This window comes from Ictalurus furcatus, chromosome 6, assembly GCF_023375685.1.
Source record: "Ictalurus furcatus strain D&B chromosome 6, Billie_1.0, whole genome shotgun sequence".
In the NCBI taxonomy this organism is placed as follows: Eukaryota; Metazoa; Chordata; class Actinopteri; order Siluriformes; family Ictaluridae; genus Ictalurus; species Ictalurus furcatus.
In genome coordinates this window covers 1,895,586-1,923,192 of record NC_071260.1, presented here as the reverse complement: position 1 = coordinate 1,923,192, position 27,607 = coordinate 1,895,586, and the positions used below count along the sequence as shown (strand labels likewise).

At 41.9% G+C, this 27,607-nt stretch overlaps 1 protein-coding gene across 1 annotated transcript; it reads right to left on the bottom strand.

Annotated features, from left to right (window-relative positions):
* Positions 1 to 4,979: 4,979 nt before the first annotated feature.
* Positions 4,980 to 23,881, bottom strand: wdr75 (WD repeat domain 75). The gene is made up of 21 exons (XM_053626179.1): positions 23,627 to 23,881; positions 22,957 to 23,086; positions 22,372 to 22,437; positions 22,169 to 22,268; positions 21,961 to 22,085; positions 19,182 to 19,252; positions 18,833 to 18,949; positions 17,831 to 17,919; positions 17,393 to 17,551; positions 16,964 to 17,023; positions 16,740 to 16,855; positions 14,245 to 14,420; positions 13,943 to 14,094; positions 11,666 to 11,846; positions 9,747 to 9,841; positions 9,471 to 9,566; positions 8,791 to 8,960; positions 8,471 to 8,530; positions 6,803 to 6,946; positions 6,596 to 6,684; positions 4,980 to 6,316 (listed from the first exon to the last, which is right to left on the bottom strand). Exons 1-21 carry the CDS (start codon positions 23,710 to 23,712, stop codon positions 6,103 to 6,105), a joined length of 2,496 nt encoding a protein of 831 aa, XP_053482154.1. The 5' UTR covers positions 23,713 to 23,881; the 3' UTR covers positions 4,980 to 6,102.
* Between the last annotated feature and the right edge of the window lie 3,726 nt (positions 23,882 to 27,607).

Below are 27,607 nucleotides of genomic sequence, written 5' to 3'. Positions count from 1 at the left end.
ACACATACATACATATGTGTGTGTGTGTATATATATATATATATATATATATATATATACACACACACATATATATACACAAATATACATACGTATACACATTATATACATATATATATATGTATGTATATATATATGTATGTATATATATATATATATATATATATATATATATATATGGCAGCCATATACATACATATGTGTGTGTGTGTGTGTGTGTGTGTGTGTGTGTATATATATATATATATATATATATATATATATATATATAAAACGTCGTAGATGGGAAAAAAACTCGATTTGATGACCACTAGACTCTGTTTTACCCATATTTGTAATATTCGTTTAGACAGGCCAGCAGTGGTCTTTGTTTTTCTTTGTTTTTATGCTGCAGAGGAAGGTATCATCATTTCAAGGTCCACTCACATGAGCTTAATCTTGAGATAAACATAATGAGATAAGATAAACACACTAATTGTCTTTCTCCATATAATTTCTCAATGACGTGACCTGGAAAAAGTGATCATTACGGTCTGTTCAGCCATAAAATAAAGGGTTTATTAGATTAAATAAAACGCTGGGATTACAGGAAGTAGCATGAACAGGAAGTATAGCATGAACATGAGGGTTTATTAAAAGAACCTGTTTTATTGACGTAAGTATGAAATTGAAATTCTGCTCTTTTGACCATGAATCTTTGTTCCAAGAAACCTTAGGGCAATGATGATGAACCTTCCTTTTATAATCCGCAATAAAATGGTGACAAGGATCCTCAGTGGGGACAGAAAACTGTTCGAATTCAAATGATTTGCTTTCTTTAAATTGAACACAAAGCCACAGAATGTAAACAAACAAGGTTAAATGGACTGTGATGGAAATTCTGGCTATTTTTTGGCTCACAAAAGGCTCATACCCGTTTTGTCCAAAATTCGACAACGTTGAGATATTTTGTCCTGTGAGAACAGGACAAAATGATGACACAGTCACAGGTTATTTATTCATTTTTTAATTAACGAATGCAAATGAATCAAATGTCACTAGGACCCTTGCCAGATAAAGCTCTTATTAAAGATGAATGCAATCATACTAATCAACAGCTCAGCTGTTGGAGAGGTTTCCATGGAAATATTTGGGTAAATCAGACTGCAAGTGTCATGGCGTTACCTACAACAGCAGCAAATAATAACAACGAGGGGAAAAAAAGTCCATATTATGTGAAGTGGCTGAAAAACACGTCTGACACGTCTCTAACGATAATTCAGCAACCTAAATTCCAAGTCTACTGTACTCGTACAAAGTTCACAGCTGGAACTGGTTCAAGATGAACTCCATGAATCCCTGAAGGGGCAAAAACATGAGAAGTGCCACACAGCAGTGACTCTGCCTCGGTTTATGTAACGTGATGTTCGAGTCCCAGCTGTGTCTCGTAACTAAAACGTCCTAGCCTTTAAAAAAAATTCACAAATTACAGCCGAGCACTACACGACAACAGTTCCAGGTGTTTCATCTGTAACAACATGGCGGCAACAAATGCACGCTTCCTCATGCTCCTATAACGCCAGTATACGCCATTATGTCTTAGGGGAAAGTCACTAATCTGCATATTCTTTGTTGTATAATTTGCATATTCGCTAAACGATTTCTAACCTGATTTTGTCTTCTTTAGTCGTGTTTAGACACGACGAAAAGAAGGAAGTTTTTCTGAAGAAAAAATTTTCAGAATCAGAATAGATTCTAATATTTCTCATAAAAGAAGTCATATTTGGTCTACTAACTACTTGTGTACAGTATTTACAAAATAGTACAATTTCTAGAAAGAGCACAGATTTAGACTGGAACTATACACGAAGGAAATGGTTATGTGGTGGAATAACTAGCTTGTAAAACAAAGAACAAAGTAGTGTGTAGGTGGGACAAACCGTGATTGGTTGTCGGGAACAATGGTGATTAGTGAGTGATCAATAAGGTGAAGAAGTTGGGTTTTTTTTAGGTTATTGGTGCGTTTTTAGAACGAGTCACTCTTTGAGGTCATCAAAGTGTCAGTGAACAAACCGGCATGTTTGGATGAACATTGAGAGCTCGCTGGCCTATACGAGCGGTTTTTGTTTGTAGTTGTTGGTAGCATAATTTAAATTAAATATTAATCATTAAATATGATTTAGTCAAAAGTGTACTGTATGCATACTGTGTATTGAGAGGGTCAGATATCAGGGAAAACTGAAATGAATCAATGCTGATTTAACAAAAAGGTAGGTTTTGAACACCAAATGTTAAGACATTGCTAAATCTAAGATGTCACCAAGGCTGGCTGCCTCGGTTGGGTGCTCTGTTTGTCTTTTTCACTGCCACGCTGATTCACTCAATTACACAAGAGACAAAGATTCTGTTTACATTCCACCACAAATCTGTATGAGAGGCTCTTCCTCTTCTTAGGAACTGCCCAAGTGTATGGAGCAGAAGTACCCAGCCTCTCACCTCATCATCTTGGGGGACTTTAACCGAGCAAATCGCAACAATTACAGGCAATATATAGTATATAAATGTGTCGCACCAGGGAAAAGTCCAATCTAGACCATTGCTACACTGTTTTAAAAGAATGCTGACTGCTCCCCACCCCCCCAGGTCCAGGTCACTCTGACTGCTATCTAGTGGATTGTCCTGTTCCCACCTGTAAGCAGAAATCTGCTAAGCCTGTAGTCACAGAGATGGACTATGAAGTATAAGTTGGAATTACAGGAGAGCTTCGCCTGCATGGACTGGATTGTGTTTGAAACTGTAGCTGATGTAGAGGAGCTCACTCTCTCTGTGAGAACATACGTCAGCTTTTACAAGAACATGCATGTCCCCATGAGAATGTGAAGAAAATTCAACAATGACAAACCAAACCATGGTTCACTGCAAAACTTACATAAGGCAGGAAAAGCAAGAGACCTGCAGAAGGGAATACAGGATCTGCTACAACACTGGCAAAGGAAATCAGAGTAGCCAAAAGCACTTCCTTCCTTCCTCTTTATAGAATGAAGGAAGGTTCCAGGATCCGATAAGTTTTCGCCCTCCTGTCTGAAAGTCAAGAGCAGATCACACAACCAACCATCTCAATACCACCCCCCCCCCCCAAACCAAAAAAACAAAACAAACAAACAAACAAACAAACCCAGCAGCAAAGTAAAGAATGAAAACCGAATTGAATGAATTGCTCTGATGTCCGTGAGGGAAGCACGGGTGAAGCTGGGCGAAATCACATCCAGCACTCTCAGCACTGGCACTCCCAATGGCGTGTGCTCTTCCCCATCTACACCAATGTCTGCACCTCTGCCGACTCCTCCGTCAAGATCCTGAAATTTGCAGACTACATGACTGTCATCGGCCTCATCCACGACGAGTCTGCATACACACAGGCGGTTAGCCGGCTTACGCTCTGGTGCAGTCGCAACGACCTTGAGTGGAACACCCTCCAAATGGTGGACTTCAGGAAGAACCCACCATCACGATCCTCCTTCACCGTTCTCAACGACACTGTGTCGGTCACGGAATCCTGAAGTTTTCTCAGAATCACCGTCTGCCAGGAAGTGGGAAACCAACGTAGTTTCCATTGTAAAGGTGGCGCAACAAATGATGTACATCTCGCACCAGCTGAGGAATTGCTGCACCAACTCTGCAGAGCTGTCTTTGAGTCTATCCTCTACACATCCACCACGGTCTGGTTGTAGTTTCCATCGTAAAGTACCATCGGTTCTTTAGTTAGTTCAGACTAAGAAAGATAATCAAGACAGCTAAGTGGATCATCTGCACCAACCCGGCCTCCCTCCAGAACCTTCACTTGTCCAAGATATTCACAGAGGAACCTTTCTACCCTTTACACAGCCTGCTCAAGCTTGTCCTCTCTGGCATGCGCTCAGACATCCGGACACAAGAACAGAATTTTCCACTAGCTGTCAACGCTTCGACGCACTCACCTTAATCAAGGGCCTTAATGTTCTCTTCAGTCTCACTTACCCTGTGCTGTGCAACATTTGATCTCTATGTAATACTTGAACTTTTTAGCAATACTAATAGCAACTACTGAACCACCACTTGCTGATATTTTACCTTCCTCATGTTGTGAAGTATAAACACAGGATAAAGTAGTAAATTATGTCCACTTATGACCGCAACTGCACATAAGAGGCACGAGTTTACCTTGCAGAATCTGCAAAATGTTAATAATCGAAAAAATATACATTTAATAATTGACACCGATCATCCTGTTCAAAAGTTTACACCCCACTATATCATGTTCTCTTCTTGAGCATCAGTGAACGTTTGCGACGTTTGTAATAGTCGCGTACGAGTCCCTCGGTCGTCCTCGGTGTGACGAGACGCATCTCGACATCATATAGACGCTGTTGGAATGGGGTCAATTATGCAGAAGATGCTGGAAAAGCAGAGAATGTGCAGGACCTGGAGGATTTTTTTTTTTTGAAGAACAGTGGGTGGTTAAACTGCTCAGGACAAACAAGGGACAGTAAACTTTTGAACCGGTTCATTTGTATCTTGAGGACTATATGTAAACATATGTTATGTGAAATAGCTCATTCTGGGCAGTACTAAATAAACAATGCATTTATCATCCCTCTTTTAAAAAAAAAACAAAACAAAACAGGACAGTGGTGCCTCAACGGTTGAGGCTCTGGGTTACTGATCAGAAGGTCGGGGGTTCAAGCCCCAGCACCACCAAGCTGCCACTATTTGGCCCTTGAGGAAGGCCCTTAACCCAGAGAGAGCAGATAGCTCCAGGGTGCCGTAACATGGTGCTCTGACCCCAAATTCCTAACAAGCTGGGATATGTTGTAATGTTTATGTGAGAAATAAAGGCTTCTTCTGAACAGTTTAAATAGATTCTATGTAACACAATGTTATTTTGTTAAGCAACTGATAGAGTAAGATTTCATGGGAAAAAATAATCACACACATTTAAGGAAAAGAACTTCAATCAACAGTGCAAGCTTTTTGCCTGTTTATAAAAAACAACAACAACAAAAAAAACACAACACCTGGCAATGAGCCAAAACAGTCAATTCTTATCAGTGAACTGAGCCACATTATATGACTCACTGAAACGAGCCATAGTTCTAGCATAAAAAGTTGTGGCCACCCAAGATTGTGCAGTGACTCAGCTATTTTTTCTCTCTCTTTTTTTTTTGTCTAAGACCTTGAACTCGATGAACTCGGCTGAGAAAGGGAAATTAGAAAACGTGAGCGTTTAAGGAACTGGAAGAGATTACGAAAGAACCGAATAAACATTTTTGGTACCAAAAAAAAAAAAAAAGGCTTTAAACATGGCTAATTTTGAAACACAATAGACAAGCTCAAATCTTCATTTTTCACAAACATGTTGGTGCAATTCACATAATCCAGACCACATTTCATACAATGTCCTCCTTTGTTCCTTTATATTTTTACGGTAACATCTAACTGGATAAAACTGGCTCCAGAACATCCGATAAAACGGCCACAGATTTCACCCAGCTAAACCCACGTTTATGATCATGAGTTCATGGTAAACACATTTCTATTATATGTTTTCCTCGCCATTATTTGTAGATGAGGCTCGTGCCATTTGGATTTGAATTTTAACCCGATTTTTATGCTTCGTTTTAAAATCGTGCATCAGGTTTTCTGGACTGCTGAACAGCAAGAGTAAATAAAGTCAATTTAAAAATAATCACATGCACAAAATTCTAATTTGATGATTGGCTGAAGCGGCACCGACCGAGTTTAAACCGCGTCGCAGCAGCAAATTTTGTACATCTGATGAGTTTTAAAAAGGGATTTCATGCCGAATTCAGGATTTATGGGAGAAAACCGGAGAACCCGGACATGAACGCGGTGAACGTGTGAAACCGAGCTCTGGATTGAACCCTGGAGCTGTGAGACGGCATCGTCACCTGCTGTCGCTCGAAATTCACACTAGAGCCATAATCTCAAAATAAAACACATTTACGAAATTCAAAATCAATGGCACAAATATCATATATATATATATATAATATTTATATGCCAAATAAGATCTAGCATTAGAGCCACAGTGGATGAGGTGTGTGTGTTCTGGTTGGTGTTCAACTACGAGTTGACATAACTCGAAATCCAGCTGAAGTCCGTTTTCCTCACACTCCTCAGTTCCCTTTCCTCCTCTTTGGAGAGCTGCAGCGTCGGCTCCAGGGCGGAGCCCAGAGTTCGAACTTCCTGTTGACGATCGCTCGTTTCCATTTCCTCTTCTGAATCGTCTTCCTCTTTCTCGCTTTCTTCTTCCTGTTCGAGTGGCTCCTTCTCCTCTCTGTGCACAAACATTAAGGTGTGAAAATGGCATCAACGATGATACAAAACACAGAGCATGAATCCTAAAGCCATTTCACGCTCTTAATATGGACGAGATTATAACGTTTTCGTTAGCGACACGCAAACAACGTGCATGGCGTTGCCGTGACACCTCAAACAATCGCTTCTAATGACGGGTCTGTGTGCAGATGTCTTAAAAACATCATGTCAGGAATTTCACCTGCCCTCGCTCGGCAGTCACTCCTCCATGATGCTGAGGAAAGGAAGGGTGTCGTACCTGCTCCTGTTGGAGATGAGTAGAGATTTGACGAACATTGAGCACAGGACCGAGGCTGCAGGAAGCACGTGAGCCGGAGTGTGCAGCAACTACAGGTATCGGATCGACAAAGGACGAGCAGGTCAGGAGGAGCACGCACACATATCGGATAATGTGAAACACACACGTTTACAATGCGACACAAAACATGATGAGTGTACTGCTGACCTCTTTAACGGTGGCTGATCCCTGAGGAAGCTGCACTCCGTCGGAGGTCTGCCCGGAAGCCGAGTCCTTCTTCTCCTGCGCCGGGTTGTGTTTCCCCAGCAACAGGTAAAACGGCGTAACAGCCACACTGTCAGCCACCAGCAGCTACGGGACACACGTTTACACAAATGAACTCGCACAGTTCTCGACTGATTATATTTCCACAAATACAGTGAACCAGTCAAGACATCTCGGTACCGTGATGTGATTATAAACTTACCGTTTTAGTTCACTGTGAAAAATGACGCTTTTCTGTAATATATTCTACACTATCTACATATTTGAAACAAAAAAAAAAAAAACAACAACCATAAAACACTTAAATGTATCTTCTAGCTTCTGTATGCAGCAGTAAACGAGTACTAATAAATATTCAAAATCAATCTGAATACAAATATTCCAACAGTCAAATATTCAAAAGAATTTGAATACCGAATCGAATATTCGAATGAATTCAAATACCGAATCAGATACTCAAATGAATTCAAATACCGAATCAGATATTCAAATGGATGAAAATACTGAATCAGATACTCGAATGAATGAAAATACCGAATCAGATACTCAAATGAAAATACCGAATCAGATACTCAAATGAATGAAGATACCGAATCAGATACTCAAATGAATGAAGATACCGAATCAGATACTCAAATGAATGAAGATACCGAATCAGATACTCAAATGAATGAAGATACCGAATCAGATATTCAAATGAATGAAGATACCGAATCAGATACTCAAATGAATGAAGATACCGAATCAGATACTCAGATGAATGAAGATACCGAATCAGATACTCAAATGAATGAAAATACCGAATCAGATACTCAAATGAATGAAGATACCGAATCAGATATTCAAATGAATGAAGATACCGAATCAGATATTCAAATGAATGAAAATACCGAATCAGATACTCGAATGAATGAAGATACCGAATCAGATACTCAAATGAATGAAGATACCGAATCAGATACTCGAATGAAAATACCGAATCAGATACTCGAATGAAAATACCGAATCAGACACTCAAATGAATGAAAATACCGAATCAGATATTAAAATGAATGAAAATACCGAATCAGATATTAAAATGAATGAAAATACCGAATCAGATACTTGAATGCAAATACCGAATCAGATATGCAAACGAATGCAAATACCGAATCAGATATTCAAATGAATGCAAATACCGAATCAAATGAATCTGAATATTAAATTGTTTAAGTAAACAAAATTTGACGACATTTATGCATCAATACAGAATTGCTCGCGAGTCTGATGAATCAAGCAATTGTCGTCCCCCCACCAAATCCCTTGTAAATACGAGCTTAAAGCTTCAGCTATTTGTTTTAAAAGGTATCAGTATGCTCCATGATGTCATATTTAGACAGACAACTTTGAAAATAGCAAGGAATGTTATCATCATTCACAGTACTAGTCTATAATTTAGCCATGAAGACATTTAGATATTTGCGCGGGGCAGATTTACATAACTTCTTGGCTACATTTGCATCGTAGCTCTGGTACCAAGCGTTCCTGTAAACACAGCAATACTGAGATACCGAGATGTTTAGAGGTCACCTGAATAGCAGGACTCATGGAGTGTGTTGATACAACACTGACCTGTTTCCTCGAGTTCAGTATTCGCTCATCCTCTGTTCTGGTGCTGAAGGTCAGTAAGTCCTGTGGGAAAGTCAAGGTGGGGACAACATGCACACACAGTTGATCCACAGTGTACTCCGTCCAACAGTCTACAATTCACCGTCTGAAATCGCTATGGCCACTTGCTGCTTCTAAAATATTCATTTCATCCACCATGAAACATGCCAGAATGAATTTTCACTCAAATTCTCATCATGTTTACGTTTACTAAAGTAATCCCGTGCGGGATACATATAAAAGCGTGTAAATGAAAACTGTACTGCCGAGTTTGAAACTCGTACCATGTTTTTGGTGAGGAAGTAGAGGCGAGATCTGTTGAGCCACTGCGTCCTCTCGTCACAGCTGTCCAGCGGCTCGTCTCTCGGAGCAAACACAGAGCGCTGAACTTTTCCCGAGCACACGGCCTTCTGGGTAAACAGGGGCCTCGGCTCGCTGGGTTTGAAAACAAACACTGCACAGAGAACAGACACTGGGTTTCACGGTGTTCCATTCACGTTTTGGTCCATCTTTCCTATCTTCGGTCCTGCTCCCCAAACCCCTGGGTACGACATCCTGAAACCTCTGGCCCTGCTTCCCTAACCCCAATCCCACTTCTCCCTAACCCCTCGATTTTGCAGCCCCATAATCGCAATCTCTCTTCCCTATAGCCCCAATCCTGCTTCCCAAAACCCTTACCCTGATCTCACGTCCCATAACCTCAATCCTGCTTCCCCATAACCGCCCGGTCTGGCTTCCCCATAACCCCAATCCCACTCCTCTAATCCCTTGGCCCCACTTCCCTAAACCACCAGACCAAGAAGCACCTTCTGCACCAGGGTACAGAACTTGTATGGAGGACAAAACAGGCAAACTATAAATTATTAGTAGTTTATGTGAAATGTTTCTCAGGTGAGAACTAGACAGGAGGATGATGCTGATGAATGAGTGAACACACACCTCAAATCCGTGTTTATATACTTACAGTCAGTGTTTCCAGAGTGGTAGCAAAATGCAGCCACGTTTTCAGACAGAGGGTCTGACCGCAGTAGACACACATCCATCGACGTGCTCCATTCCACTGTGAAGAAACCACCGGTTCAGTCAATACAGCTGACCACACAGACACCCACACACACGAAAATACCACAGACTGTCCACAAACACTCTACTGATCAAAGTCCTGCTCAAAGTCAGGTTTGTTGAGACAGGTGTCCCCTTTGGCAACACACACACACACACACACACACAGAATACTTACGTGAGCAGGTGAGAAGGTTCCAGCAGCACAGCAGATTTTTACTGGTGGTCCCGAGCAGGTATTTGGAGCTGCTCAGACGCCCAAAGCAGAGATCCCTGTCGGATGAACGCAGTCGGAGATCAGCATTTTTTAACCCGACATTCATGTTCATACATTCCTGACTTTTTTTTTCCCCCCCATCATGACTTACAGCAAGACTTACACAATACTCAGATTATTCTCAAAACGTTAACCTTATTCTTCTTTAACCGTTCTTTAGTAGAGCGACTCGTGTGTTTAGAGTTGTTGTCTTGCTCCACTTTCTCTTCAGATTCAGTTCAGAGACAGATGTCCTGACATTTTCCTTTAGAGTTCGCTGGTATAATTCAGAATTCATTGTTCACTCAATGATAGCAAGCCGTCCTGGTCCAGATGCAGCAAAACCCTAGCCCCTAACCCTAGCCCCAAACCATGACACTACCACCACCACCACCACCAGCATGTTTCACAGATGGGAGAAGGTTCTTATGCTGGAATGCAGTGTTTTCCTTTCTCCAAACATAACGCTTCTCATTTAAACCAAAAAGTTCTATTTTGGTTTCATCCGTCCACAAAATATTTTTCCAACAGCCGTCTGGCTCGTCCACGTGATCTTAGCGAATAACACATGGGCAGTAAATGTTCTTTTTGGCGAGTCGTGGTTTTCTCCTTGCAGCCCTGCCATGCACACCATCAGTGTTCAGTTCAGTGTTCTCCTGATGGTGGACTCATGAACATTAGCCAATGTGAGAGAGGCCTGTAGATGCTTAGAAGTTCCCCTGGGTTCCTCTGTGAGCTCGTGGACTATTACACGTCTCGCTCTCGGAGTGATCTTTGTTGGTCTCCATTCCTGGGAGGGTATCAATAGTCTTGAATTTCCTCCATTTGTACACAATCTGCCTGACTGTAGGTTGGTGGAGTCCAAACTCTTTAGAGGTGATTTTATAACCTTTTCCATCAACTATTTTTCTGAGGTCCTCAGAAATCTCCTTTGTCCGTGCCATCAAACACTTCCGCAAACACGTGTTGTGAAGAATAGACTGACAGATCCCAGTTCTTTAAATAAAACATAGCGCTAACTCACACCGGATCATCATCCCATTGATTGAAAACATCTGACTCGGATTTCACCTTCAAATCAACTGCTAATCCGAGACGTTCACGTTCTTTTGCGTTACTGGAAGCAAATGAACATTTCATTACATCGGTGTGAGCATCTTGTGGTTGCATGGGCAAATGAGTACACATTCAAACGGAACTAGTTTTTAAGTAAAAATGAAGGCTAATTTCACATGGCTTAAAATGAACGGTTGCAAACAGGCTAATACAGGTACATGACAATTACTCAGGTATATGGCAACTTTAAAAACAAACCAATAGTAGAAACAGTACCCTATGGAGCTGACTTGGAGATCTGAAAACTCCCAAATTACAAAGTAAAGTGATTACAAAGATAACCCCCAGATATAACATCAGGCTCCTCATTAGTAAAGAAACTGTCCAGTGAACCTTCCTCCAAAGCTAATCTGATCTCTAAATCCAGCCAAATTCAATAAAAAGCTATTGAAATTCAATCAGATCTGGACCTTTAGACAGGGTTAAAATCAGGGACGTCCACAAGTGACAGCAATGATCGATGAGGACAACACATGCAACTTTTACACTGAACCAAGTCCAGCACAAAGCAGCAAATTATAAAATCAGCAGAAATCTAAATGTGCCATAAATCTCTAGTGAAAATGCTGAGATTTTCGATTTTTGATGAGAATATACAGTCTAAATAAATACACCATCACTTTGATAACTGAAAATGCATTTTCTTTATACATGGCAATACATTATAGCCACTCCAAAACCTTATGGATACCATGATTATGGCTTGTTTGAACTATAGGGCCCACCTGATGGTCCCTGGTGGCTGGCACAGTGTGGTCAAAAGCCCCCACGTGTCCACGCTCCACACCGTCACCACTTCTCCAAAGCACACGGCCAGCAGAGAGCCATCAGCCGAGAAGCAGCAGTTGGTTGGTTGCAGGCCGTGGTAGCTGCCCACAAAGTCACATGACCAGGAGGCCTGTTCCTCTGCAGAAACACACACAAAGGCTATGTTGAGGACAGGAAGAAACAGGCCAGGACACGTTAGGCACAATTCCAGTTCGGAAAAAATAAAACCTTCTCATTCTTCTTCTTGGAAAAGTAATACTTCCTCAGGGAGCTTTTCGATTTATTTACTCCATTAAGTCTGTGATTGATGTTCACGAGCCAGTGGACATTAGTCTTGTGATTTAAAAAAAAAAAAAGCGAGACCAAATGTTTTATTGCTGTTTCAGTGTTCTTTTGAAAAGGGGGGAAAAAAAAACCCAACGGAGCAGAGGAAGTGAAAAAGCCCTTGTTTTCACTTCAACCCTAAAGACCTTCATGATCATCCATCATGATCAGGGCTGCATTCCCAAAGCTTAAAAAAGGTAGAACCACAGCAGTCTAAACAAATTTCACCTTACCATTATTATTATATTATTAATATTTATTTATTAGAATGAGAAAAAAAACTCAATGATGCTTTGATTGCCTAAACAACACTGCTTTACCTAAAAACCTTTGTTTTTTGGCTTTTTGGATACATGACTCTCCTTGTGGCCTAGATGACTCTCTAATGCTAAATGACTGTTGGCCTAAATGACCCTTCATGGCTAAATGACTCTCTTCATGGCTAAATGACTCTCCCGTTGGCCTAAATGACTCTCTCCCGCTGGCCTAAATGACTCTCTCCCGGTGGCCTAAACGACTCTCTCCCGGTGGCCTAAACGACTCTCTCCCGGTGGCCTAAACGACTCTCTCCCGGTGGCCTAAACGACTCTCTCCCGGTGGCCTAAACGACTCTCTCCCGCTGGCCTAAACGACTCTCTCCCGGTGGCCTAAACGACTCTCTCCCGGTGGCCTAAACGACTCTCTCCCGGTGGCCTAAACGACTCTCTCCCGCTGGCCTAAACGACTCTCTCCCGCTGGCCTAAACGACTCTCTCCCGTTGGCCTAAACGACTCTCTCCCGTTGGCCTAAACGACTCTCTACATGGCTAAATGACTCTCCCGTTGGCCTAAATGACTCTCCCGTTGGCCTAAATGACTCTCCCGTTGGCCTAAATGACTCTCCCGTTGGCCTAAACGACTCTCTCCCGTTGGCCTAAACGACTCTCTCCCGTTGGCCTAAACGACTCTCTCCCGTTGGCCTAAACGACTCTCTCCCGTTGGCCTAAATGACTCTCTTCATGGCTAAATGACTCTCCTGTTGGCCTAAATGACTCTCTACATGGCTAAATGACTCTCCCGTTGGCCTAAATGACTCTCCCGTTGGCCTAAATGACTCTCCCGTTGGCCTAAACGACTCTCTCCCGGTGGCCTAAACGACTCTCTCCCGGTGGCCTAAACAACTCTCTCCCGTTGGCCTAAACAACTCTCTCCCTTTGGCCTAAATGACTCTCTTCATGGCTAAATGACTCTCCTGTTGGCCTAAATGACTCTCTACATGGCTAAATGACTCTCCCATTGGCCTAAATGACTCTCCCGTTGGCCTAAATGACTCTCCCGTTGGCCTAAATGACTCTCCCGTTGGCCTAAATGACTCATTTATTTCAACTTATTTCAAGTTATCTCCTGATTATATACTTTTTAAAATTTTGACATCTTGTTATAGCAACTTATTTTTCATACCTTATTTCTACTCTCATTATAACAACAATAATTTATTTAAAATTATTTAATTATTACAACAAATCTCACTATTTCAACTTAATACTAACTCAATAGAAAGCAAGGTATGTCATTATTTTCGACTTAATATCTCATTATATCGATTGCCTTGTTATTTTGACAACTTACTGTCTCATAATTGTCTCTATTTATTAATTATATTTTGACCTAACAGCAGCTTAAAGACAGTCCTTTTTCCGCTTCTGCAAAAAACACACCAGTGCTGTGTGTATGTAACACACATATATTGCTTTGCTTGTACTTGCTTGCTCATTTGTAAGTCGCTTTGGATAAAAGCGTCTGACTGTATAACGGCCATCACTACAGATTATGCCTACAGCAAAGACCATTACAAGCTTTTCATTCTGGAGCTCTTTATTAAATACAGACGCGGTGTATAAAATAAATGGGGAGGCGGGAGGTGGAACTCACCCTGCGTGTCCGAGTCTGACCCGAGCAGCCAGACTTTAAACTGGCCGTCTTTGGCGGCGGTCACCAGCAGGGTGGTCTCTGTGGCAGGGCTAAAGCACATGGCTGTAATCCCATCGTTGTGGGCAGCCGTTATGGTGGTGTTCAGTTCAAAGCTGAGGAAGAGGAGAAAGGTTAGAGCTACTGACCAAAAAAAAAAAAAAAAGTTTTAACAGGGAAATATGGCTGTCTGGGAATTTAAAAGAATTTTAAACAAACATCCAAGTCAGGTCTTGACATACAAGTACGGTACTTTAATCATGTACCTTTGCGCCTTCTCGTCATAGCCCCAAAGTTTAAGAGAAAACTCGAGATTGGAGCCTTTGCTGCCTCTCTCTTCCACCGTAGCCAACCACGAGCCACGGACGTCAAGCGCTGCCTTCACCACGTCAAACTGGTCCAGTCCTTCCTGGTAGATGTACTCCTGCTGCACTATGTCAAGCTGGATGAAAAAAAAAAAAGAGAATCATCACCAGTCACGTTGACACTTGCTAGTGTGAATGTAGGGTTAAATAGGGCAAGGGGGTGCCAAAATTTTTTTTTAAGAAGTTCAAAATGAAACACGAGTGCATCGTGCAACAAGAAAACTCTTTAAAAAATGATACATAGAAATAATCTGAAAATAACCAAAAAGCCAAGTTTGCCATGTTTCTATTCCACTGGAGCAGTACAGTGACGTCCTCGTTCAAGAAAATGACAAATCTAGAGGGAAAGTAATAATTGATTAATTAAAATGTCATTTTTTTTCTTTACTGCTTTACATTACAACGGGAACACGTCAAAGCAAACCGGTGAAGCCGTGATGCATCATGGTCGAGTGGATTTTTGTTTTGTGTTTTTTTTTTCCTCCAGAAAACATCAATGCTTGATGCACAATTTAAAATAGGTTTTTTTTAGAACGTATAAATTGAGTCTGAAGATTACAGCGTGTGCGAGCGGTCTGAGAGGGTGGTGTTCTGTTCTCCAGATTTTATATAACTCTTTAATCCCCACACCCCTCAAAAGCCCAGCAGAGGCATGACTAGGCGGTTTCATGTTTCAAAGAAAATAAAAGAAAAAGAAGAAAATCTCTGTAGCTCATGTGATTTCATGTGAAAGATGCTTACACTATATTCCCCTTTCCAGTGGAAACCTGCACAACACGGACTGTACCATGTGATCGGTCACGATACACACGCGGGGCAACGTGTGTGACATGTTACACGGGTTCTTTTTTTTTTTTTAAATCAGTCGAGTCAGCGAAGCGAGGCTGTGTTAGTGCCCAGAATAACAGTAAACAAGGTTTTACATGCAGAAAAGATAAAATGAATTTTTGATATGCACCATAAAGAAAACATTCCAAAACAATGGGCTACACCTGAAAAACTGATGTTCATGTCAGTAATTATGTAGTAAATTATGCCAGACTCTTTATAGACTCGCTGTGGCCAAAGTTTGTGGCCGAATAATGACTTGCCATTGGTGCCTAATTAACTCATTTTACAGCCTAAACGATTCTTTGTGGCCTAAATAACTCTAGTCTAATTGACTCTTTGTGACTAAATGACTTGCTATAACTAAATAACATTGCACTGACTAAATGACTCACTCTCTGGCCTAAACGACTCCCTTTCGTGGAGTCAACGACTCACTTTCTGGCCTAAACGACTCCCTTTCGTGGAGTCAACGACTCCCTTTCTGGCCTAAACGATTCCCTCTCGTGGAGTCAACGACTCCCTTTCTGGCCTAAACGACTCCCTCTCGTGGAGTCAACGACTCCCTTTCTGGCCTAAACGACTCCCTCTCGTGGAGTCAACGACTCCCTTTCTGGCCTAAACGACTCCCTCTCGTGGAGTCAACGACTCACTTTCTGGCCTAAACGACTCCCTCTCGTGGAGTCAACGACTCCCTTTCTGGCCTAAACGACTCCCTCTCGTGGAGTCAATGACTCACTTTCTGGCCTAAACGACTCCCTCTCGTGGAGTCAATGACTCACTTTCTGGCCTAAACGACTCCCTCTCGTGGAGTCAACGACTCACTTTCTGGCCTAAACGACTCCCTCTCGTGGAGTCAACGACTCACTTTCTGGCCTAAACAACTCTCTTTGTAGTCTAATTGACTCCCTGCGATTAAATGACTCGCTATAGCTAAATAACATTGTCTAAATGACTCTCTTTAGATTTAGCCTGCTTCAACATTATTTTGGTGAGTTTTTCAATCTAAGCTATCTTCACCGCATCTGTAAGCGTATGCATTACTATTATTGACAAGGATTATAGAAAAGATGTTTCTCTACTAATGAAAGTCTAAAGGCAGCTCTTGGGGCAGGTGATAACCAGTTGTACCATAAAACGCTTTTTTTTTTTGTGTAAAATAGAACTGATGTATTACTGAACATATAGATTATACCGGTATAAACAAACATATACTGTATAACTGCAAAAAGTAGTTCTGCTTCTCTGAAAGGACCCGAGAGAAGAAGGAAAAAAGAAAAAACCAAAAAAAAAACCATGGTTCTGCTGGCTTTTAACTACAGAAAAGTGCTGTTTTCCTGTGTATATTTCATATCGCCATAGCAACATGGGAAAATATATATATACGTGCTCCGGCCAATACGTAAACCTCCTGGACTGAGTCGATATCGCAAAGCAACTGGACTTTCTCTCATGTCGGTCTCAACCTCACACTTTCACTGCGTGCCGAATTGAATTAGCGCTGATAAAGTGGTGACATTTACACTTGCATTACAAGAGAGTTCTGAAAGTGAGAAACGTGCACGTACGCTGTAAAGCTGCTTATCACGCTGTAGGGAGTAAAACTGAAGGTGGCCGGGTATTCCGTTCAGCACCAGCGCTTTGCTGCGTGGATCAATCAGCAGATCCGTGCGAACGGCATCTCCTGAAAGGCAACGGGGCAGATCTTGAGTTACAGATCAAGTCTCGACCTTCTCGCTGAATCATGGTGAAGTAACAAAGGCTGTATGTACGTGTGTGTGTGTGTGTGTACCGTGTACGAGGCCTTGAATCACTGACAATACTTTGAAGCTGCAGTGGATGACGGTGATCTCTGTAAGGATTACAGGAAAGACAATAAAATAAAGAATAAAACTAACAAAAAAAAAAAAGACACACACAGGATTTAAGCTGCAAAATATATACCGAAATAATAATAGAACATTTTTTAAAAATTAATTTTATGTAATATAATTTTTTAAAATTCATTTTAACTTTAAAAAAAAAAAAAAAAAAAGGTATAATATTTTTTAAAACATTCATTTATACTTATATGTACGGTTCATTGTTTTATTCCCTGTCTATTTTTAAAAACCTTCTCTGCAAGACTCACGATGCTTAATAAATAAAGATCATCATTGTTATTATTAGTATGATTAAAATGAGCTTGTTTTTCCGGGCACGCGTGTATGCGGTCTCGTACTGTTGTCCGTGTGGCTGGTGCTGTACATCTGTCCGTCTGCAGACACGGAGATGTGAGTTATGGCTCCGCCCAGACGGGGGAGGAAATCCTTCTGGTTGACCTTGAAATAATGCCATTGGACGAGCACAGACTCCACCCCTCCACTCAGCAGGTGCGTCCCTACAGGGAATATTCCAATAAAATAGGAGGGACTGAAATAACGAGAAGGCTTATGCCGGTCAAGATCGATGACGATCGACATTTAAATAACAAATACAGCAACGTTTCTTTCGCGCTTCTTCGGTACATCAGAAGCCAAAGAGACTGAAACGAGACACTGCTCAGACACGGAAATTTACCGAATGAGCTGATTTCCTACAGTACATTTCATCAGCACTCCCTACAGTGATTTATTCCTCTGATACCACACCGATCTGAGCGGACACGGGCGTGTCTTACCCTCCGGAGTGAAACACAGGCTGTTCACGGCGTTGTGGTGCCAGTGTTGAGTGGAATACGTGTACTCTTTCTTATGAATGAAGTTTCTCCTGTGAAACAGAAAAGAAAAAAAAAACCATCCACGTTTCATTTAAACTTTTATTTTGCTTTCTGTTTCTACCGTTCTCTTTCTTTCTCCTGTTCCATGGTCGATTATTATCCACCCTTTATCCTTCATCCGTTCCCCCCCGCATTCCACGCTCCTGCATCCGCCTCATCCTTCTATCTTCCGTCCCCATCCGATCTGTCCATCGTTCTTCCCTTCTTCCGTTCCGCTCGATCCACTTTTATTCATATACCTTTCCTTCGCCCCATTCCAGTAGTCCCCACCTTCCTTTCTTTCTCCCTCGCTTTCCACGCTTATTCTTCATCTCACTTCATCCTCCTTTCTTTCTCGCTCCGCTTCCACGTTTATTCACCTTTCTTCTTGCTTTATTTTTATCTATCTTTCCACGTTCCGTTTTCCTTCTTCACATCCCTCTCTTTTTCCTGCCGTTCTTCATCTTACTTCCTTAAAACGTTGTCATCTATATTCACTTCTTTTTTTTTTCCCCACCTCCTCCCAATAAACATCTCTTCACCTTACTTCTTTTCCTCAGCTTCTTTCTTTCTTTCCTTCCTTCTTCCTCCCGTGTTCCATTTCCACTCATCACTTCGTTTCTCGTTTCATCGTCGTCTCCTGTTCCACTTTTATTCATGTCGTCTTTTTTCTTTGTTTCAGTCTTCCTTCATCTAGCTTCTTTCTTTCCTTCCTTCCTTAATTTTCCCCCCGTTCTTTCCTTCAATCCCTCCATCTCTTTGTAAGCACTCTGCATTTCGTCAACCCCGCCGCCCCCCGAAACATGAACGCTGGAGTACTCGTGTTCAGTGTTGTCGTGCTTTAGCAAACTCACATTATTATTATTATTATTATTATTACTCCTACGGCCGGTGTAAAACTGTGCAGGTGTGAATGCTCCTCACCAGAGGCGGATCTTGCCGTCTTCGTGTCCGGTAGCGATGCAGTCGTCTTTAGGGTGACAGGCCACACACGTGAAGGCGTTTCTGGCACCTTTCTTATCCGTGGCCTTCAGGGAGAACCTACATTAAAGATAAATGAAACACGATAAGGCTACTATTGTAAACAGAAACCGCATACGAGCGAAAACGCAGCTGAGTCACGATTATTTACTTATCGACTGGGCCTGTTTCAGCATGCCCTAAACCTCACAGGATCTATTACAGAAGCCGCTGAGTCACGCTTACTGTGAACATCTGCACACAGTACGTGTGTGTGTGTGTGTGTGTGTGTGTGCACCAGCACGCATTTTACCTGAACGTCTGCTGATTCCTGAAGAAAAACACCTGCAGCTGCAGACACTTAACAGAGGCCAGATATTCACCCTACACACACACACACACACACACACACACACACACACACACAGAGAGAACAGAAGCAGGAAGAGTTTATAACCTTTACAGAAAACTGAGATAAATCATCGAGTGTAAAAGTACACATGACAGGACAAAGCGAAGACACAAAAATGTAACCGAACTGCAAGACGAGGTTTGTGGGCGGAGTCAAGTCGAACTCTTCCTGGAATCTGTTTCATAAACTCTCAGTGTACCAGAGCACGGTTAAAAAAAAAAAAAAAAAAAAAAAAAAAAAAAAAAGTGACGTTGCATCGTTATTTGGACCGTAACCGTACGTGTCCGCTACTCATGGCGCGTACATCTCCCTCCTCTGCCTTCGCCAGCGCCTTGAGGGGCGTGTCTCTCTACGGGGCAGGATGGGAATGAACCTGTCAATCACGAAATCGAGGATTTCGATTAAATTACGTCCTTATTCAAGTCGGCTACTCTCAAACTTATTTCTAAAAAGACATTCTAAGGTAATGTTTATTATAAATCATTGATGTACTTGTAAAGTACAATGCCGCCCACTAATATCGGCACCCTCGGTGGGCAAAGAAGGCTGTGGAAAATTCGCCGTTTGATCTTTTGCTCAAAAAATTCACAAAAATTCTCTGCTCATGGATATCGAGCTATTGCAAACACAACACAGATTTATCATATATATATATATATATATATATATATATATATATATATATATATATATATATATATATATATGTATACAGTGGCAAGAGAAAGTATGTGAACCTTTTGGAATTTCATGGTTTTCTGCATAAATTTGTCATAAAACGTGATCTGATCTTCATCTACGTCAGGGGTGTTGACAAATATAATGTGTCTAAAAGAATATCACAAAATAAATTCTGATCCCTCGTGTCTTTATTGAACACACTCATTCAACATTCAAAATGGCCGTGGAAAAAGTAAGTGAACCCTTAGAATTAATAACTGGTTGACCCCCCGGCAGCAGTAACCTCAACCAGGCGCTTCCTGTAGCTGTGGATCAGACCTGCACATGGTTCAGGAGGAATTTTAGCCCGTTCTTCCTGCAGAACTGCTTTAGCTCCGTCATATTCTTGGGACGTCTCATGTGTCTGGCTTTCTTCAAGTCATTCCACAGCATCTCTATTGGGTTGAGGTCTGGGCTCTGACTCCGCCCCTCCGAAAGGCGGATGTTGTTTTTCTGAAGCCATTCTGTTGTGGACTTGCTCCGTGTTTTGGGTCGTTGTCCTGTCGCATCACCCAACGTCTACACAGTTTCAGCAGACGTACAGACGTTCTCACATTATCCTGAAGAATTGTCTGATATACTTGGGAGTTCATCTTCCCCTCAGTGACTGCAAGCTGGCCGGGCCCTGATGCAGCAGAGCAGGCCCAGATCATGATGTTTCCTCCACCGTACTCTACGGTCGGGATGATGTTTTCATGATGAAATGCCGTGACCTTTCAACACCGGATGTAGTGCTGTGTGGTTTTTCCCAAATAGTTCAATCTTAGTTTCATCAGTCCAGGAAACATTTTGCTAATACCGCTGTGGAGTGTCAACATGCTCTTTTGGAAACTTCAGGGTTGCAGCAATGTTCTTTCAGTAAGCAGTGGCTTCCTTCGTGGTGTCCTGCCGGAGATACCCTGCTTGTTCAATGTTCTACGTATTGTAGACTCATGAACAGAGATGTTCGCCAGTTCCAATGATGCCTCCAAATCTTCAGCTGTCGTTCGGGGTTGTTTCTTTACCTCATTGATGAGTCTTCCTTGTGCTCTTGGTGTCATTTGGACCGGGCGTCCACGTCTTGGTAGAGTAGCAACAGTCCCAAAGTGTCTCCATTTGTAGAATGTTTGCCCAACTGTTTCTAAAGTCTTTGAAGTCACTTTGTGACCCTTGCCAGCTTTATGTAAATCAACAATTCTTCATCGTAGAGCCTCTGAAAGCTCTTTTTGGCGAGGCACGGCTCACATAAGCGTGTGCTTCTTGTGAAGAGCAAACTCCGAAAGTTTGATGGGTTTTTAATCAGTCAAAGCAGCCGTAGTCCACACCTCCACACTCATTTTCTTAACGGGACTCCAGGCGTGCTAAAACCCCACTCCAATTAGCTTTTTTACGTTTACGGTCATTAAGTCAAGGGTTCACATACTTTTTCCCACAAGCACTATGAGGTTTTTTTGTTTATATTTGTCAATACTCCTGACTTAGATGAAGATCAGATGACATTTTATGACAAATTTATGCAGAAAACCAGGAAATTCCAAAAGGGCCACATACTTGTTCTTGCCACAGTGGGTGTGTATGCACACACACACACACACACACACACACACACACACACACACACACACTTCTTTCTCTCTTTCTTTCGTTCTGTATTTACATTCCCTATAAAATTTGAAGGTGCATCAATCTGCCCTTCGAACGGTCGGCAGTTTGGCGGCGCGAGAGTGTTTCTCAGACGGAAACTTCGGCCTCGTTTTCGCTGACGTGTGTTTTTCCACCGCCGGTCTGCGGGGTTTAACACCACAGCTGTTCAGGACCAGTTTCTCACCTGCCAATGTTACCAACCGCTCTCGCACTTTTCAAGCTGTTTTTAAGATTTCTAAGACCTGCACTTGTTAAGCTGTTTTCGACAAATTTCTACCATAATACTCATGAAAGACTTCTCAGCGTTAACACAAACGTCCTCTGACCCGTGTCCTACCTCACGGCCGAGAGCTGTACGGCTGGGATTAGGAGAAATATCAGACAACACCGCGGACAACTCCGTCACCTCCACTTCCTGCTCCAGACTCTTGGGCAGATGAACAGCCACCAATTGGAAACACCCTGTGCACGTAAAAACACACGTTAAACACACACACACACACACCATGATAATATTTCAGTAACAGTGTAGCGCTGCTGATTACCGGTGCTTTTCTCACTGGCCATGGGAACGATGACAAAAACGACTCCGACGTGTTTCTCCGAGACGTACATGGAGAATGTCGGATATCCAATAACGTATGTCTTGAGGGGGGAAATAAATAAATAAATAAATTCGAGGAATGAGAATGGTTTCCTAATGCACAGGAGCAGCGCTGACCCATGACACCGCTGATTAAAACTTTACCTTGATGAGGATTCCATCAGTGAAGTCCCAAAGACGCACAGTGCCATCTAGTGAACAGGAGAAGACCTGCGCGTGAGAAAGACAGAGCGAGAGAGAGATTTTACATGAGAATGAGGTCACAGAAATGTGTGTAGGGGTAAGGGGTTCTCTTTTCATTCATTCTAACAAATTATTTAAGCAGCTGATAAACAAAAACCGCCTAGAAGTCACCAGATAAGCGCTCAGAAAGGTTCGAATGTGAAAAGAGGTGAATTCCCACTGCTGAAAGTTTGCAAACTCGGACGATAAATCTGATTTGCAGTGGGGGTCGAATCATTTCGATTGCACCTGTATAATGTTTTATTCGAGGAAAATAGATTCATGAATACGAATTAGTACTTTAGTAACCTACAAAAAAAAAACACACACACACACAAACAAGACAACAACAACAACTCCTACTCTCACAGGTACAGGAACAGACACCGCTGTTCGGTACGGTACCGTTCTGTTCAGTGGAAACATTTTAGGAAGAAGCTCCAATCGATCACAGACGGACAGATTAACATTCGTGTCTGTGTAGGATAGAGGGAGAGTGACAGAGACCTGCAGGTGGTTGGCCGGGTTTAAGGCGATGCCGCTGATCTGATCAGTGTGACCCTCCAGGACATGAACACACTCCTCTGTACTGGTGCTGAAAACTTTCACCGAGTCTCCAGAAGCACACAACAGGAACCTGTGCAGAAACACGTCCGGGTTAGAAACATCGCAGTACTCAGTGTTATGACGCGGATTCTCTTCCTACAACGGCACACCTCAAAGTGTTTCATTCCTCTTACACCACAACAACGATTACACTTCAGTACACTTAATGTTATGGAACCTCCCCGGGGCTTCACCTCTGTCTGTTACAACGCGCTGACACTGGAGACTCCTTCCATAATCATCTCCTTACACAAATCTTCAGCATGTCAACCTTATAAACATACAAACCTGTGATGTACACCTTGCACTGTTAGAGGAAAATCATCACCGACAGGGTGCTCTAATGAGGCTTTGATATTATAAAGCAGCTTAAACCCCGAAATACATCAGGGATTCGTTTAAAAGCACTCAGCATGGAAAGTTCACTCCTCCATGCAGGTAAATGCATGTTTTTGTACGAGCTCGTGGCATCCAAACACACACATAAACAGCAGCCAAACGAACGCACGTGAACGCATGTGAACGCACAGCGGTATAAACACCGCACCGGGGATGTGTTTCATGTCCTGACCTGGAGTCGATGCTGATGATCGGCGCCCTGAAACTTATTTTACTGCCGCCGCAGCGAACCACGCGGATCTCACCCTGCTCCACCATCTTTCTCCGCGGTGACGTACAACGCTGACCCCTGAACTCCACCGTCACGTGACTTCCGCCGCGCCATCGCTTTCTTCGCACCCGTATTCCGACAGGTCCCGCCTCCTGCGATCGGATTGGTTGTTCAACGTTTGCGACACGATGGGAGAAATAAGCTCACCGGCGCCATCTGGTGGTGAAAGATGGAAAGAAATATATAAAACTCCAGAGTATATGCTTTTTGTTGCTTTTTTGCTGGTGGTTTTCTTTTGTGTAGATAACAACACGTTGGGTCCTAAAATGACCCAAATACACACGCTGGGTCATTTCTTTATTCAAACCCAACGTGTGTATTTTGGAAAGTCTGTGAATATTTATTTATTTATTTATTTATCCATCCATCCATCCATCTTCTATACCACTTATCCTACAGGGTCGAGGGGAACCTGGAGTCTATCCCCGGGGAGCATGGGGCGCAAGGCGGGGTACACCCTGGACAGGACGCTAGTCCATCGCAGGGCACACTCACACATGCCAATCAGGTCTTTTTTTTTTCTTTTTTTTTTACTGTGTATGTTTTTGGACTGGGAGAGGAAACCAGAGTACCCGGAGGAAACCCCTGCAGCACGGAGAGAACACGCAAACTCCGCACACACACACACACAGAGCAGTGGTGGGAATCGAACCCCCGACCCTGGCGGCGTGAGGCAAGCGTGCTACTAATCCACCGTGCGCCCATAAACAATATTTTGAATTTTTATGAAATATTGTCACAAACCATATTTGTGAAATAAATGCATATTTGTATTTTTCTAAAATGAATGTATATCTATGTATTTTCCCCCCACAACCTTTCCCCGAAATGTTTACATTTCTGAGTTTTTGCACAACGACTCATCAGTCTATGCGCGTATCTTTTCCGAAAGTATTAAAACTGAAATATTTCAACGGTCAGAAAGTACAACAAATAATTAAGTAAAAAAAAACCCCGCGTTATCGCGGCGTAAGCCGAGAGTGCTGCTGATTTCATTTTCACTTTTTATCACTCATGTCGCTGCATTGTTTCATGTTTGATAACACAACTATATTTTTTGTGCAAACTAAACAAGGAATGCCGGTTATAAATAGACCACTGAATAACGTAGCATATGTGTTAGTATATTATATAAAGAAAGACAGTTGGTCAGAAATATTAATATTGTACATACCTAAATTGTTAGGGTTAGTGGCATAACACTCATGAATAATTCATCTTTTTAAAATGTTTATTTCTTTATGTATTTATTTAATTCCTTTTTAGGAGTCTAAACCTTGCTTGATCGGACTGCAGAATATAATGTGAGAATATCTGGTGTTTTTCACTGTGGTAGTTAGATTATGAAGCATTACAGCTTTAAAATCAGAGGGGAATTCCCTATAGAAAAAAATTAATTCATGTGTTTCCTTGTTGATGGAGCCGCTTCCTTGTACTACACCAGACCTGGTGAGTTCCTGGTCCACGGTAAGGCCCAGTTGCCAGGTGAAGACCAAACACAGGATTAAAAAAAAAAAAACACTTCCAAATTCCTTTGTCTGTGTCTGACCCGTGTGAGACTCCACACCTCAGTGCATGTTTTTTTGTCCGTTTCTAGAAAACCAGGCGTCACGGCTGTTGCCAGATTCCGCATTTCTCTTCTCAAACTCATCTAAACGATCTATTTCATGATCAGAAAAACTAACATGGTATATTTTCGAGAGCAGAAATATAGAGACCATATCACAAGATGCAAACCATTCCTCAGCTGTAAGAATCAGGAAAGCCAGATTTGAATTCGCAAATAAATACAGAGACGATTCACAAAAGTTCTAGGAACCAAAATGAACCTCTACCAAAGTGATGGAGAAAGAAAGGATCTGCTCATGATCCAGAACATACCAGCTCATCACCATGTGAAACATGGTGGAGGTAGCGTCATGGCTTGGGCTCGCACGGCTGCTTCTGGAACATTCTCACTAACCTTTATCGATGATGAACTCATGATGGGAGCAGCAGAACGAATTCTGAAGTTTACAGGAACGTCCTGTCTGACAATTTACAGAGAAATGCATCCGAACGAATCAGAAGGAACTTCATCATGCAGCAAGACAACGATCCAAAACACACTTCCACCTCAACACAGGACTTCATCAGGGGGAAAAGTGGAAGGTTCTAGACTGGACGAGTCAATCACCAGACCTTCACCCGACTGAGGGTTGGACCTTAACACCTACTGAAGAAGAACAACTGAAAGAGACTACTGTAAAAGCCTGGAAAAAAACATCACAAAAGAAGAAAGAAACCAATAATTCAGTGATGTCACTGAGTCACAGGCTTGATGCAGTTATTGCCAGTAAAGGATATTTATTTGGTGTTATTTACTTTCATTACTCTCGTCCCATCTCCATCTTTTGACCTCAATCCCAAAAGTTTTTGTTGTATACCACAAACAAATGAATTAGTTTTGGAGGGGACTGCATGGCTATTTCTCATGCGAGATACAAATACTCAAATACAAGCGCGAACGAGGGAAAACATTCAATCTGGCAACACAAACAAAATGACTTAACCACATCCCTAGGGTATTCTTTATTCTTTATTCTCCTGTAGCGTTCATTTTCATTATTGGCAAAGTTTTTGGTGTAATAAAAAACATATTATTATGTTAATAATATATTATTATTATTATTATTATTATTATTATTATTATTATTATTACATTATTATTGTAGTTCTATCTCTAAACTAGCAAATAAGAACTGTAACCCAGTATGAAAACATCATTTGGACTGAACAGATAACGCGTTAATGTAAAGAGATGAGTTTGAGATTAGATCCCATCAGGACAGAGACGCAACAAACATGATTCATTTTTATCTTTATTTTGAATAATATATATTTTTTTTATTATTATTATTATAAATATTGTGGTTGACATCAGATCAAATGAAATGATTAGCAAAAAAATATTACTGAGAATGAATGTATTACTGAGATTAACTGAGATTACAGACTTGTGCTTAATTACGACCCGGAACTTTCCAGCGTAACCGCGTTCTGAAGGTGAGCGAGTAGGTGTGTAAGACGTGTTTGTGGTTCTCTATGTTCTTTACGTAATTCATTACTGTGAAATGTTTTACAGCGGGATGTCATGGTGAAATCTTGTTGTTGTTTTTTTTTTATGAGCTACTTGAGATCGTGAATGTCATATCCCAGTCCAGCCATGACTCAATTTCCCAAGAAGCAACACACACCCGTTACACACGCATGCGCTCACCTTCCCCGGAGTTCTAATCACGCACCTGTCACCAATCTCACGCACGCTCACACCACGGCATACAGAGACGCTTTCACCACAATGACTTTGCGACGTACACGTTCAGTAGACTTGTTCTCTGTCGTCTTCCAAGCCGTTGATTCACTGTGTTTGTTCGTTTAGTTTCGTCGATCTTATCTTCCGTTCCGACTACGTATTCTGCCTTACCGCTATTGTTTTGTTCGCCGATCGCCTCACCTCTGCCTGCCTTAACGACTACGAACTTTGATCACCCCCTTTGCCTACGTGAAAGTGAAGTTTAAAAGTAAAATATCTTTTAGGAATTTTTTGATCAGGGACTTGTATGGAGAACGAGCTGTGTGTTGAGTTCTCAGTGTGTTTTGGATCGTTGTCTTGCTGCATGATGAAGTTCCTCCTGATTCATTCGGACGCATTTCTCTGTAAATCTGCAGATAAAATGTTCCTGTGAACTTCTGAATTCGTTCTGCTGCTACATCATGAGTTCATCATCGATAAAGATCAGTGAGAATGTTCCAGAAGCAGCCATTCAAGCCCAAGCCATGACGCTACCTCCACCATGTTCCACAGATGAGCTTGTATGTTCTGGATCATGAGCAGATCCT